Source organism: Lutra lutra, chromosome 4, assembly GCF_902655055.1.
Source record: "Lutra lutra chromosome 4, mLutLut1.2, whole genome shotgun sequence".
Lineage (NCBI taxonomy): Eukaryota > Metazoa > Chordata > Mammalia > Carnivora > Mustelidae > Lutra > Lutra lutra.
This window is the reverse complement of record NC_062281.1, coordinates 155101596-155114565: the sequence shown is the minus strand read 5'-3', so window position 1 is coordinate 155114565 and position 12970 is coordinate 155101596. Positions and strand designations below refer to the sequence as shown.

At 39.8% G+C, this 12970-nt stretch overlaps 1 protein-coding gene across 4 annotated transcripts in view; it reads left to right on the top strand.

Moving 5' to 3' along the window:
• The window catches only part of ZYG11A (zyg-11 family member A, cell cycle regulator), an 81979-nt gene extending 69529 nt beyond the window's left edge, over positions 1-12450 (top strand). For 2 of the 4 annotated variants that reach the window (XM_047724227.1, XM_047724225.1), the window contains 5 exons: positions 869-898; positions 2641-2835; positions 6231-6292; positions 6693-6790; positions 11754-12450. In XM_047724227.1, the coding sequence (XP_047580183.1) occupies positions 869-898; positions 2641-2835; positions 6231-6292; positions 6693-6790; positions 11754-11917 (549 nt within the window). In that variant the 3' untranslated portion in view covers positions 11918-12450. The remainder of the gene's footprint in view (positions 1-868; positions 899-2640; positions 2836-6230; positions 6293-6692; positions 6791-11753) is intronic. The other 2 variants (XM_047724226.1, XM_047724228.1) reach the window with 2 other exon arrangements.
• The last annotated feature ends 520 nt before the right edge of the window (positions 12451-12970 follow it).

Here is a 12970-nt window from a genome sequence, read left to right as displayed (position 1 = left end):
AGTTAAGCTGAGGATGCTTCATATTGTCCGTTCTTGTTTGGGGCTTCATCTGATCGACTTAATGCTGAAATCCTGCTGCTGGTGAGGATATATATAGCTGCCTTTGGGGGAGAACTGGGGTAGATCTCAAAATAGTGTAGTTTCTGCTAAAATTAATAGCGTATAGCTGGTTTTGTGAAAAACTGGGGGAAGTGAGCTCAGAATAATGCAGTTTTCGGCATAGTACCATATGCTGCTTTTAACATACTAGTTTCTGGGTATACAATAACTGTTGTGTTCAATTTAACTATATGTTTCTCTTCTTTTTTTTTTTAACATTTTATTTTATTTTTTTTTTTTAAGATTTTATTTATTTATTTGACAGAGAGAGATCACAAGTAGGCAGAGAGGCAGGCAGAGAGACAGGAAGGGAAGCAGGTTCCCCGCTGACCAGAGAGCCCGATGCGGGGCTCGATCCCACGACCCTGGGATCATGACCTGAGCCGAAGGCAGAGGCTTTTACCAACTGAGCCACCCAGGCACCCCTATATGTTTCACTTCTAAACCTTTGTTTTTTCGTCTCTGTGGTAGGCAGACCCCAAAGGAACCTCCAGTGATTCTTACTCTTGGTGTTCGTTTCTTTGTGTAATGCCCTCCTGTCAAATGTGGGCAGGAACTGTGACTTGCTTCTTACCAATAGAATATGGCAAAGATGACAGGACATCACTCTGGTGATGATGGTATGATGTATATACAGTAGACCCGCCCCCCCATCTACAGTTTTAGTTATCCGCAATGTGGAAGCAGGTGACCATTCGTCAGAAGATCAGTAGTAGCCTAATACTGTGTCACATGCCTACGTTATCGACCTCTTTATCTTGTCATGTAGGCATTTTGTCATCTCCTCACAAACAGAAGGGTGAGTACAGTTGAATAAGTTATTTTGAGAGAGACCGCATTTGTGTAACTTATTATAATACATTGTTATCATTGTTCTATTAGTTATTTTTGTTAATCTCTTACTGTGCCTAATTTATATAGGTATGTATATGTAGAAAAAAACATAGTATATATAGGGTTTGGTTCTATCTGCAGTTTCAGGCATATCCATGTAGTCTTAGAACATGTCCCTCACAGATAAGAGGGGACTACTGTGGGACGCCTGGGTGGCTCAGTTGGTTAAGCAGCTGCTTTCGGCTCAGGTCATGATCCCAGCGTCCTGGGATCGAGTCCCACATCGGGCTCCTTGCTCATCAGGGAGCCTGCTTCTCCCTCTGCCTCTGCCTGCCATTCTGTCTGCCTGTGCTTGCTCTCTCTCCCTCTCTCTCTCTGACAAATAAATAAATAAAATCTTTAAAAAAAAAAAAAAAAGAGGGGACTACTGTATTAATCCTTCTTGCTAGCAGATATGCTAGAGACACTCTTCTTAGAGGAAGCAAGCTGCCATGAAATAAGTGGTTGGGGAACAGAGAAGCCCACATGGGAAGGAACTATGGGCAGCTTCTAGGAGCTAAGGGTGGCCTCCAGCACGAAACTGAAACCCCCAGTTTTGTAGCTGTGAGATGAATTTTGCCAACAGTCTGAGGGAGCTCAGAAATAGGTTTCCCTCTTGTGGAGCCAGCAGATGAGAATGCAGCCCAGCTAGCGCTTTGCAGCTATGTGAGATCTCAGAGTGCAGGAGTTGGCTAAGCCATGGTTGAACTGTGAGAGAAACTGTGAGGGAAAAAATGTGTTAAGCCACCCAGTTTGTGGTAGTTTGTTAAACAGCATAGAAAACTAATATATATAAAATACAATGTCACCTGCCTTTCATTGTTACTGTTAACTTTCTTTTTTTTTTTTTTTTAAGATTTTATTTATTTATTTGACAGACAGAGATCACAAGTAGGCAGAGAGGCAGGCAGAGAGAGAGGAAGGGAAGCAGGCTCCCTGCTGAGCAGAGAGCCCAATGCGGGGCTCGATCCCAGGACCCTGGGATCATGACCTGAGCCGAAGGCAGCGGCTCCAACCCACTGAGCCACCCAGGAGCCCCTACTGTTAACTTTCAAGCTAATGTAACATATAGTAGGCCCTGAGGAACTTCAAAGTTTTTGAATCAGGCCTGGATTTTATTTTAGTTTACCCAGTTTTTAGAAGTATAAACCTGACAAGTTCACTGAGAAGTTACGTCTTGCTGAGTGACTTACTTATTTCTACAACTGTGTTAAATGAGCAGCTCCTGGGTGGCACAGTCGGTTGAGCGTCTGACTCTTGGTTTCGGCTCAGGTTGTGATCTCAGGGTCATGGGATTAAGTTCAGAGTGAAGTCTGGTGAAGATTCTCTCTCCCTAACCCTTTGCGCTTCCCTGCTGTGCATGCTCACACTCTCAAATAAAATAATGCTTTAAGAAAAGATTAAATGAGATAAGCCAGATAAAAAGACATTTTTGTCTCGTACAGTGCCTGGCACTTAGTAAGTGCTTACTCAGTGACTTGTCATTGCTGATCATCCTCGTCTTCAAGGGGTGGGATTGTGGGGTATTAGGCTAAACTGAGAGGGAGGAGGGTGGGACTAAGTGTTCTGTCTGTATCTGAGCTAAGCAGTAGGAGAGGGAGAGGAACCAATGTCTGATTCTGTCTTCCTTTCCAATCCCTCATATTTTCTGCTTCAACTGACCTGTAGAACAACATAGCTGAAGTTAGAGAACTTTCTTCCAAACTGGTGACTGAAGATGTGCTGAAACACATTAGCAGCTTGCTCCATAGCAAAGAAATGGAAGTCAGCTATTTGGCTGCAGGCATCATAGCCCACCTGACATCTGACAAACAGCCCTGGATGTCCCAAGACCTTCAGAGGACTGCTCTTCTCCAGGATCTGGTACAAGGACCATACCTCTTTACCAACTCTGGAGTAATCTCTTCTTGCAGGAAACTTACTTACTTACTTTTCTAGTTAGTAAGAATTTTAGAAATATATGTTCATTGTAGAAAATGGGGGAAGCATAATAGAAAAGTACAAAGAAGGGGCGCCTGGGTGGCTCAGTGGGTTAAGCCGCTGCCTTCGGCTCAGGTCATGATCTCAGGGTCCTGGGATCGAGTCCCACATCGGGCTCTCTGCTCAGCAGGAAGCCTGCTTCCCTCTCTCTCTCTCTCTGCCTGCCTCTCCGTCTACTTGTGATCTCTCTCTGTCAAATAAATAAATAAAATCTTAAAAAAAAAAAAGTACAAAGAAAATATTCTGAATTCCTCCTACCGTACCATCTGCTGCTAACCTTGTTAACACTTTGTTACATTCCTCCTGGTATTTTTCTTTTATAAAAGTTTCATATGCAGGGGTGCCTGGGTGGTTCAGTCAGTTAAGTGTCTGCCTTTGGCTTAGGTCATGATCCCAGGGTCCTGGGATGGAGCCCCACATCAGGCTCCTTGCTCAGTGGGAAGCCTGCTTCCTGCTTGTGTTCCCTCTCTGTCTGTCTCTGTCAAATAAATAAATAAAATCTTAAAAAAAAAAAAAGTTACACATGCAAACAGTTGTATATGGCTTTACCAGTTCTCTTTCCCACTTTCAGCTCCTTTTCATGCTATATCTTTTGGTATTTACCTTCATTATTTCTGAATAACATCTTTTGCTACTTCTTGACTTTGCAGTAATAGGCATTGTCTGTTCATTCATTTTCCCACTCTGGAAAATGAATATTCTTCTTCTCCTTGTCCCTATGCACACCATTTCCTATACTCCAACTGTCAATCTCCATTCAGTATTTTCTTTTTTTTTCTTTTCTTTCTTTTTTTTTTACATTTTATTTATTTATCTGACAGAGATCACAGGTAGGCAGAGAGGCAGGCAGAGAGAGAGGGAAGCAGGCTCCCTGCCGAGCAGAGAGCCCGATGCGGGTCTCCATCCCAGGACCCTGGGATCACAACCTGAGCCGAAGGCAGAGGCTTTAACCCACTGAACCACCCAGGCACCCCTCCTTTCAGTATTTTCAAACATATTCTATCCATTTCACCTTCTCAGAGATTTCTCTCCCAGAACCTTCCATTTTCTTTCATCTGGTCTCCTTATTTGTGTGTCTGTCATACTGCTGTCATTTTGGAATATTCCATTACTATGATCCTGGGGATTCTCTTTGCCTCTCTGGTGTTGGATTCCTTGTTTTTTGGACTGTATTCCTTATGTTTTTTCGTGTACTCCCTTATTCTGTTAGAACATATCTAGTAGTTTCCTAAGAAGAAATGCATGAAATAGAAAACTTCAGACCTTCTTTGTTTGAAAAGTCTGTTACTAATACCTTCACATTTAATTGGTCACATGGCTGGGTATAGAATTTTAGGTTTGGAATATTTCCCCTTCAGAATTTTTTTTTTTAAGATTTATTTATTTATCTATTTATTTAACAGACAGAGATCACAAGTAGACAGAGAGGCAGGCAGAGAGAGAGAGGAGGAAGCAGGCTTCCCGCTGAGCAGAGAGCCGGATGTGGGGCTCGATCCCAGGACCCTGGGATCATGACCTGAGCCGAAGGCAGAGGCTTTAACCCACTGAGCCACCCAGGTGCCCCTCCCCTTCAGAATTTTTAAGCCACTGCTACTTTGTCTTTTATTTCTTGGTATCACTGTTAAGAAGCCACGTGCCATTTTCCTTTGGGACCTTTAAGATCTTTGTCCTCAGTATTTAGAAATCTCAGCAGTGTGCCTTGATGTAGGTTTATTTTCTTCTCCTAGGTTGGCTACTTACTGCTCGGGGAAGCTTGTTTCCTTTAGTTCTGGGAAATTTATTTCTCCCTTCTCTCTTCTTCCTCCTCTCTACCTTCCCTCTTCTTTTGTTTTTTTTCCTGGAATGTCAGCCTTCATGGACTTATTTTTTCTTACCTATTCCCCTTTTTGTCCTTTTTAAAAAAAATCTTTTATATTTTGGGGCGCCTGGGTGGTTCAGTGGGTTAAAGCCTCTGCCTTTGGCTCAGGTCATGATCCCAGGGTTCTGGGATCGAGCCCACATCAGGCTCTCTGCTCAGCAGGAAGCCTGCTTCCTCCTCTCTCTCTGCCTGCCTCTCTGCCTACTTGTGATCTCTGTCAAATAAATAAAATCTTAAAAAAAAATCTTTTATATTTTAATACAATATTTATTATGTGTACTTACATATTTATTTTGTATTTACATATTTCTGTTTTTAATTTCTAAGAACTCTTTTTTTGTTCTTTGAGTGCTGCTTTTTTAATACAATATTGTACTCTTTTTCCATGGTTGATATTAATTTGAAGTTTTGTTTTTGTTTTTAAGTTTTTCTCTTCCTTCAAGGTCTCTATTTCCTGAAAGTTGCTTCTTTTCCCTATTATGTTCCTTTATGTTACAGATTTTCTTAAAGTATATGGTGATCTTCAGCTGTCCAGTCATATCTAAGAGTGGAGTTGTTTGGAAGCGGAGTGTAGATGGGTAGAACTTGTCAACTATGGGTTTTACTTAGAATGATCTTGATTAGTCATTGTCATTGTTATTAGATCTTTTGTCCTGAACTGGTTGGAATTTACCTGAGGAAGAACCTTCTGTTCTTCTAACTGAAACTTACAAGCTTGGTTCCAATGGTCTGAAAGCCCGTTAGAGGATGAGAGCTCAGGACAGAGGACTCTCGGCATTTATCATTTAGATTTTCACTTCATCTCCCGTTGTAATCATGGTACTCCCAACCCTCAGTTGTTCACAAGGTTGCCCAGTCTAGAAATTTTTGTTAGGGATAGTAGAGAAGACCTGGGAGTCTTGATTCTTTAGTACTTTCAGCCATTCCTCCTGTTTTCTATCCTGCCTCTGATCTCACTTCCTGAAGTATCTGGTGTGCCAAATTTTTAAGTCTCTTGGGGGTTCAGTTCAAATTGGTTCATTATTCAACATTCTCCAGTGCTAGATCTATTAAATCAATTACCATTTTCCTTCTGCTTTGTTCTTGCGTGTTTGCCTTCTTTTATCTTTTTTACTATTTATACTATTCTGTTCATGGGATTTAGAGGAGGAATGAATGCATGCTCAATCCTGCATCTTTGTACAGAAGCCCCCTTTTACTGCACTATTTTCCATATGACTTTGTTCATATTTTACATATATGATGTTTATCTAATTGATATTTTGGCAGGTAGGGATACCTTAATTTGGGTGATCATTCCTATATTTTGAAGATTTGTTTTTTCATATATATGTAATTATAAATGACATGAAAAGCCTATTACGACTTTTTAAAAATTATGGAATAAAATACTAGAATCTTGGTTTCTCTTTTTGTGTAGTATGCTACCATCCAGAATTGGCCAAGTTCAAGTTGTAAGATGACAGCATTGGTGACTTACAGGTAATCTCGTGATGGTGTAGTACTTCTCTTAAACCTTGCCCTCATTTTACTATGTAGAGGCCATGGTACAATGATAAAATTATTATAGTAAAATAACCTTTTGTTCAAATCCTCTTTCTGTGATTTTGGGAAAAAAATCACTTAGAAGATCTCTGAGACTCAGTTTTCCTCATCTGTAAAATGAGGCTATCTGATGTGTGCAAGATTGAGGATGAAATGAGATGTTAAATGTAAAGAGTGCTTAACACAAATGCAGTTTCTTAAACGTTAGGTTCTGATATATGCTCAACAATATATCTGACTCAGTGAGGACACGACCCAATGTGGAAAAGGTTGAAAATAATTATTCTATTTCCGACACTAGCCTGAGTTCTGAGTGAACTTCTTTGTGCCTTTTTAGATCCTTCAAGGCATTTTTCCCACTCCTTGGCAACTTCTCTCAACCAGCAGTTCAGCTCTGGGCACTATGGGCAATGTATCATGTCTGCAGTAAAAACCGTATGTATTCAAAACAATAGTTTTCCAGATATTTTCTCTATAAAGACTAAGTTCAAGATAGAATTTTGGAAATGTGTTGACCTGTGTACTGAATTTAACTCCTCCATTTTTTTTTTTTTAAAGATTTTATTTATTTATCTTAGAGGGTGTGAGAAGGGGGAGGGGCAGGAGGCGAGAATCTCAGGCAGACTCCCCATTGAGCATGGAGCCCGATGCAGGACTCTTATCTCATGACCCTGAGATCATGGCCTGACCTGAAATCAAGAGTCATATGTTTAACCAACTGAACCACCCAGGTGTCTCCTGAATTTAACTCTTTTAAAAAAGAAATTGGAAAATGTTTCTGTTTAAAAAATTCTACAGAATTGGGGGAATGGAGTAACTGGGGAATGGGCATTAAAGAGGGCACTTGAGGGCACCTGGATGGCTCAGTGCGTTAGGCCTCTGCCTTCGGCTCAGATCATGATCCCAGGGTCCTGGGATCCAGCCCCGCATCGGTCTCTCTGCTCATCGGGGAGCTTGCTTCCCCCTCTCTCTCTGACTGCCTATCTACCTACTTGTAATTTCTCTCTGTGTGTCAAATAAATAAATAAAATCTTTAAAAAAAAAAAAAAGGGCACTTGAAGTAATGAGCACTGGGTGTTGTATGCAACTGATGAATCACTGAATTCTACCTCTGAAACTAATACATACATGTTAACTAAACTGAATTTAAATAAACATTTAAAATGCTATAGAATTATATATTTGGGGGTAGATATCAAGCTGTATAGAAAGTGAAAGTTGGCTCCCACTCCTATTTCCCATACGCAAATACAGTTAATAATTTGATAACTATAACTGTTCTTCCAAATACTTTTCCTATCCACATGCTGTTGTTAAAATATACTATATGCAAATATGAATGTACAAAATTGGCTTATTCTGTGCATGCTGTCCTATAGCTTCCTCTTTTCACTCAAGAGTTTATCATGAATAATACTTTTCCTATAGTAATACATACATCTGCCTCTTTGTAATGGTTTGTGGGAGCCTGGAGGACCAGGAGTCAGGAGCTGTTTCCCAGTCAGATTAAATGTTTTTCCGTGTTTGGCTGTTTTGAGCATTGGGGGCTTATATTTTCTGCTAAGGATTATTGTAAAAATTTTTTTGTTTTTATTATAAAAGCAATATAGGCTATATTTTTATACTAAAAAACTCAAGAGATAACTTTTAGAATTAATTAAAAGATTAGCTACCAACAAAAGTATAAAATACCAAAAACAACTTTAACAAATATGAGACCTCTATGCAGAAAATTGAGAAATAATTGAAAAACCTGAAGTGATTATGATGCATACTATATTCCTAGATGGAAAGACTTATTAAGAGAGAGATGTCAGATCTTTTCAATTTATGGATACACTACAATTCAAGTGGATGAGTGTGATATGAGGGATCTGAAAATTACTCTAAAGTTAACCTGGCAGAATAAACAGGAAAGAACTGACCAAGACAAATGGTTTTAAGGAGCTTGTCTTAACACTTCTCTTTAAATTATAAAAGAGTATTCTGAGGGCTGCCTGGTGGCTCTCAGTGATGTGTGCCTTAGGCTCAGGTCTGATCCCAAGATCCTGGGATCCAGCCCAGCATCGTGCTCCCTGCTCAGTGGGGAGCCTCCTTCTCCCTCTGCCCCCCGCCACCTCCCCCACACTTGCTTGCTAGCTCTCTCACTCTTAAATAGATAAAATCTTAAAGAAAAACACAGTATTGTGAATGATGCTGGCGTATGAACAGATGCAGGCAGATCTGCCGGTCAGAATGGCCCCGGAACAGACTTTAGTATATAGCAATGACTATAACAACTAGAACTTAGTTGAGTACTTTCTCTGTGTCAGGCAGCGTTGCAAGCTCTTTATGAGTTAACTCATTTAATCCTCACAACAACTAGAAGAGGGTAGCATTATTATTACTATACTACATCTGTTACAGATGAGAAAACAAGGCACAGAGAAGTCAAGTAACTTACCCAAAGTTAAAAAGCGAGCAACTGGCAGAACTCCATAACACCATTATGAATTAAACTGCTTAGTATTTCTTCACTCTATGGATCCAGTCTGCCTTAGATGGACATTGTTTCTACTCTTTTCTATTATAAGCACTAGTTTAGTGAGTATTAACATAATTCATATATGGTGAATAGCCCTATACACACTATATCTATCAAGTGAAAATAATATTTTCACTTAACTAAGAGGACAGATGCTATAACCAGACTCTGTTCTGTTCCCAGCTTTTGCTATTTACTAATTGTGGGAACTTGAGCAAATAACTTGACCTCACTTGTGCCCCAGTTTCTTTATCTGTTAAAATGGGGATAAAGGGGCGCCTGGGTGGCTCAGTGGGTTAAGCCGCTGCCTTCGGCTCAGGTCGTGATCTCGGGGTCCTGGGATCAAGCCCCGCATCGGGCTCTCTGCTCAGCGGGGAGCCTGCTTCCTCCTCTCTCTGCCTGCCTCTCTGCCTGCTTGTGATCTCTCTGTCAAATAAATAAATAAAATCTTAAAAAAAAAAAATGGGGATAAAAATACCTAATTCATAGGACTATTATGAGAATTAAGTGGGTTAATACTTATTAAATATTTAAAACAGTGCTTGGCTCATAGTATTAGCATTTGTACATAGTGTACTATTAGTTCACACATAGTACATAGCATTTGTTACATATATCATGTTGCAAGTGTGTGAGTTCATCTGCAGAATTCGTAGAATTGCTGAGTCAAAATGTTAGAAACATTTATAATTTTGATAGGTATTGCTAAACTGTTTTCCAAATAACTGATTCCCAGTTTTCATTCCTGCCAGCAATGTATGAGAGCTTGCCAGTAGCCTTACATTCCTACAACAGTGTTTAGTTGACTTTCTGATCTTTATCAATCTAAGGTGAAAGTGATAGTCTCACTTGACATTTCAGTGTGGTTAACCATCTTATATTGAAGAGTCCTTTTCTTTTCCTTGAATTGTCTATTGATATTCTTTATTCACCTTATGTCTACTGTCTGTTGCCCTTTCTCTTTTTAATTGGAAAGAACTCTTGCAAATATTTTTTTCCCTCTTTATCATCTTGACTTAGTTCTTTGTGTTTAGTCAACCTTTCGTTCTATGGCCTCTGGACTTCAGGTCACAGTTAAAGCTTTTCAAAACTGATAAAAATTCTCAGCTATTTAAAAATATTACTCGGGGCACCTGGGTGGCTCAGTGGGTTGAGGCCTCTGCCTTCGGCTCAGGTCATGATCCCAGGGTCCTGGGATCGAGCCCCACATCGGGCTCTCTGCTCTGCGGGGAGCCTGCTTCCTCCTCTCTCTCTCTCTGCCTGCCTCTCTGTCTGCTTGTGATCTCTGTCTGTCGAATAAATAAATAAAAATCTTAAAAAAAAAATAAAATAAAAATATTACTCTTTCCCTATATTTTCCTTATGGAATATCTATCAGAAGTCTCTTGTACCTTCTCTCACTTTATCCTACACATCCTGTGGACTTAAAAAATAGTAATTCCAGGGGCACCCGGTGACTGAGTTGGTTGAATGTCCGATTCTTGATTTCCGCTTGGGTTGTGATCTCAGGCTTGTGGGACTGAGCCTCACGTGGGATTCCGTGCAGGATGTGGGGCCTGTTTCTCCTGCCCCCCACCCCCAAAATAAATAAATAAATAAATAATTAAAATATATATATATATATATATATATATATATATATATATAATTTTTTTTTTTAGAGATTTTATTTATTTATTTGACACAGAGAAAGAGACAGCAAGAGAGAGAACACAAGCAGGGGAAGTGGGAGAGGAAGAAGCAGGCTTCCCACTGAACAGAGAGCCCAATGCGGGGCTTGATCCCAGGACACTGGGATCATGACCTGAGCTGAAGGCAGCTGCTTAAGGACTGAGACACCCAGGCACCACCAAAATAAATATTTTTAAAAAATGTTTAAAATAACAGTTTCCATGTCTTTGTTTCTTTGTGCTACAGTCTTGGTAACTGCAGTGTTTTTTGATCATTATGTCTCTCTGTGTCTAACTGGCTTTTGGACTGATTAAGAGAATCCTTTTTGGGTTATATCATAGACATGTTCCTTCAGCAGTTTTGTATTTGCTTCTGTCAGGTGCTCTAGAGGTTTCTCTGGGATTGGACTAATTTTTATGTTTAATTCTCAGCTCAAGGGTTCCCAGAACATTTAGGTGTAGTATAAATTCAAATCCTATACCAACTCAGTACTATGGTTTATGAATTCTTGGGAAAGACTTGTCCAGCCCACTCTTATATATCACCTAGAGCCCAGACCAACCTTAAAGATGTTTCATTGTCTTATCCCTCCTCCTGTATAGTCCTTTGAGGGACCAGCTTTATGCACTGAAATATATTTTATTATATACATATTGCTTCTAACTTTGTAAGTTAAGACATAAATTCCTGGATTTTGAGAATCCAGTGAGGCTTACCCAGAATAACTCTAGGTAGTTACACGAGCTTAGGTGTTCTCTGCTCTTTGTATCTGGCTCCTGAACAAATCCTTTACTTTGTACACATGAATAATGCATTTAAATTTTTTGTTACATTTTATCCAGCATCTGGTGTTTTCAAGTTATCTAGCTAGACATAATGTCTGAACTTGACATGTTTATAATATATGTAATAAATGAAGTTCTTATTCTTTTAGCTAGGATTAGAGATTTTGAAGCTTAGAGTCTTCTGGAAATAAACATACTAAAATAATCATTTGTTATTGCACTACTCAAGTGCAATTATTTAAGTTTTAAATATTTAAGTTTTGATATATTCCTTTTGAATTGACTGATTTTATCTGTTAATTCTTATGTCGGGGGCTTAATCCTTGGTACCCCTTTTTTAAAAAGGTGAATGTGGTGACTTGGGAATATTTAAAATGCCAGTTTGTCCACCAAGTTTCTTTGTTTGATTTTCTTTCAGCCAGCAAATACTGCAAAATGTTAGTTGAAGAAGAAGGATTGCAGCTTTTGTGTGACATCCAGGACCACAGTAAGGCAGACCCCCAAACACAGCAGATTGCAACCTCCATTCTAGATGACTTCAGAATGCATTTCATGAACTATCAGAGACCCCCTCTGTGTTGAATGTCCTTCTTAACCTGTGGGGCTTCAGAGGTGCTCTCTGTTCTCAGTGTCAGGACTTCTGCCTTGCCAGCAATTGAATGTTGGAACCAGTTGTCATTGGAGTTTGTGAGTTGGCTGCCTCACTGGCCTTTTATTGTTGATTTTCTGTAGACTACAGAAAGGTTGGATTTGAATGACAGCCGCAATCCCAAATCAAGTTGGAATCATTCTGCAAACACCCCTTCAGTAGTTTTGAAAAGTCAAGTCTTGGACTCTGTGGGAAGATCTATGAGCTTGTGTTGCAATAGCACTGCCAGTTACTTTTCCTAACCCTGGCCAGTTTCTTAACTCTGGGAGTTTGTCAGAGGAAGGGGAAAAGAAAGACCTATAGGGAGACCTTGGTATTTATGTTAAATTTCATGTTTGAAAGAGTATCCTGAGTTACTATTCCTACTTATGTGAGGCTAAGAGAAAAGAAGTATGTAAAAAAGTTCTGGAAAATACATGCTTACTGGAGGCAGAATTTCCATTGGAGGGGAGGAACAAGGAGGAGGGGAATTTTTTTTTAAATAAATACCCAGGGTGCCTGGGTGTGGCTCAGTTGCTAAGCATTTGCCTTTGGCTCAGGTCATGATCCCAAGGTCCTGGGATCAAGCCCTGCATCGGGCTCTCTGCTCTGCGGGAAACCTGCTTCTCCCTCTCCCTCTCCCCCTGCTTATGTTCCCTCCCTTCGATGTGTCTCTCTCTGTCAAATTAAAAAAATAATAATAATAAATAAAATAAATACCAAAGTATCTTCCACTTATAGGGGTAGAGAGAAGAAAAAAAATTTTTTTTTTTTAACCAATTTTGGATATTCTGCCTCTGGCCTTTCTTCCTCCAACTTTACACATTCGATTGAGTGAACGTGACATTCTGTGTAGGTGGGTCCGTGGTGGTGGAAAATAGTAGAACTTAGGAGTTCTAGTAGAGTGTTTAGGTGAAGACTGTGTGGGGACTGTAAATCTTAATCTTGTCAAGTTTTGATTTTGTGGGACTGTGACCAACCCAAGAGGAAGAGGAAGCCAAAAAAAA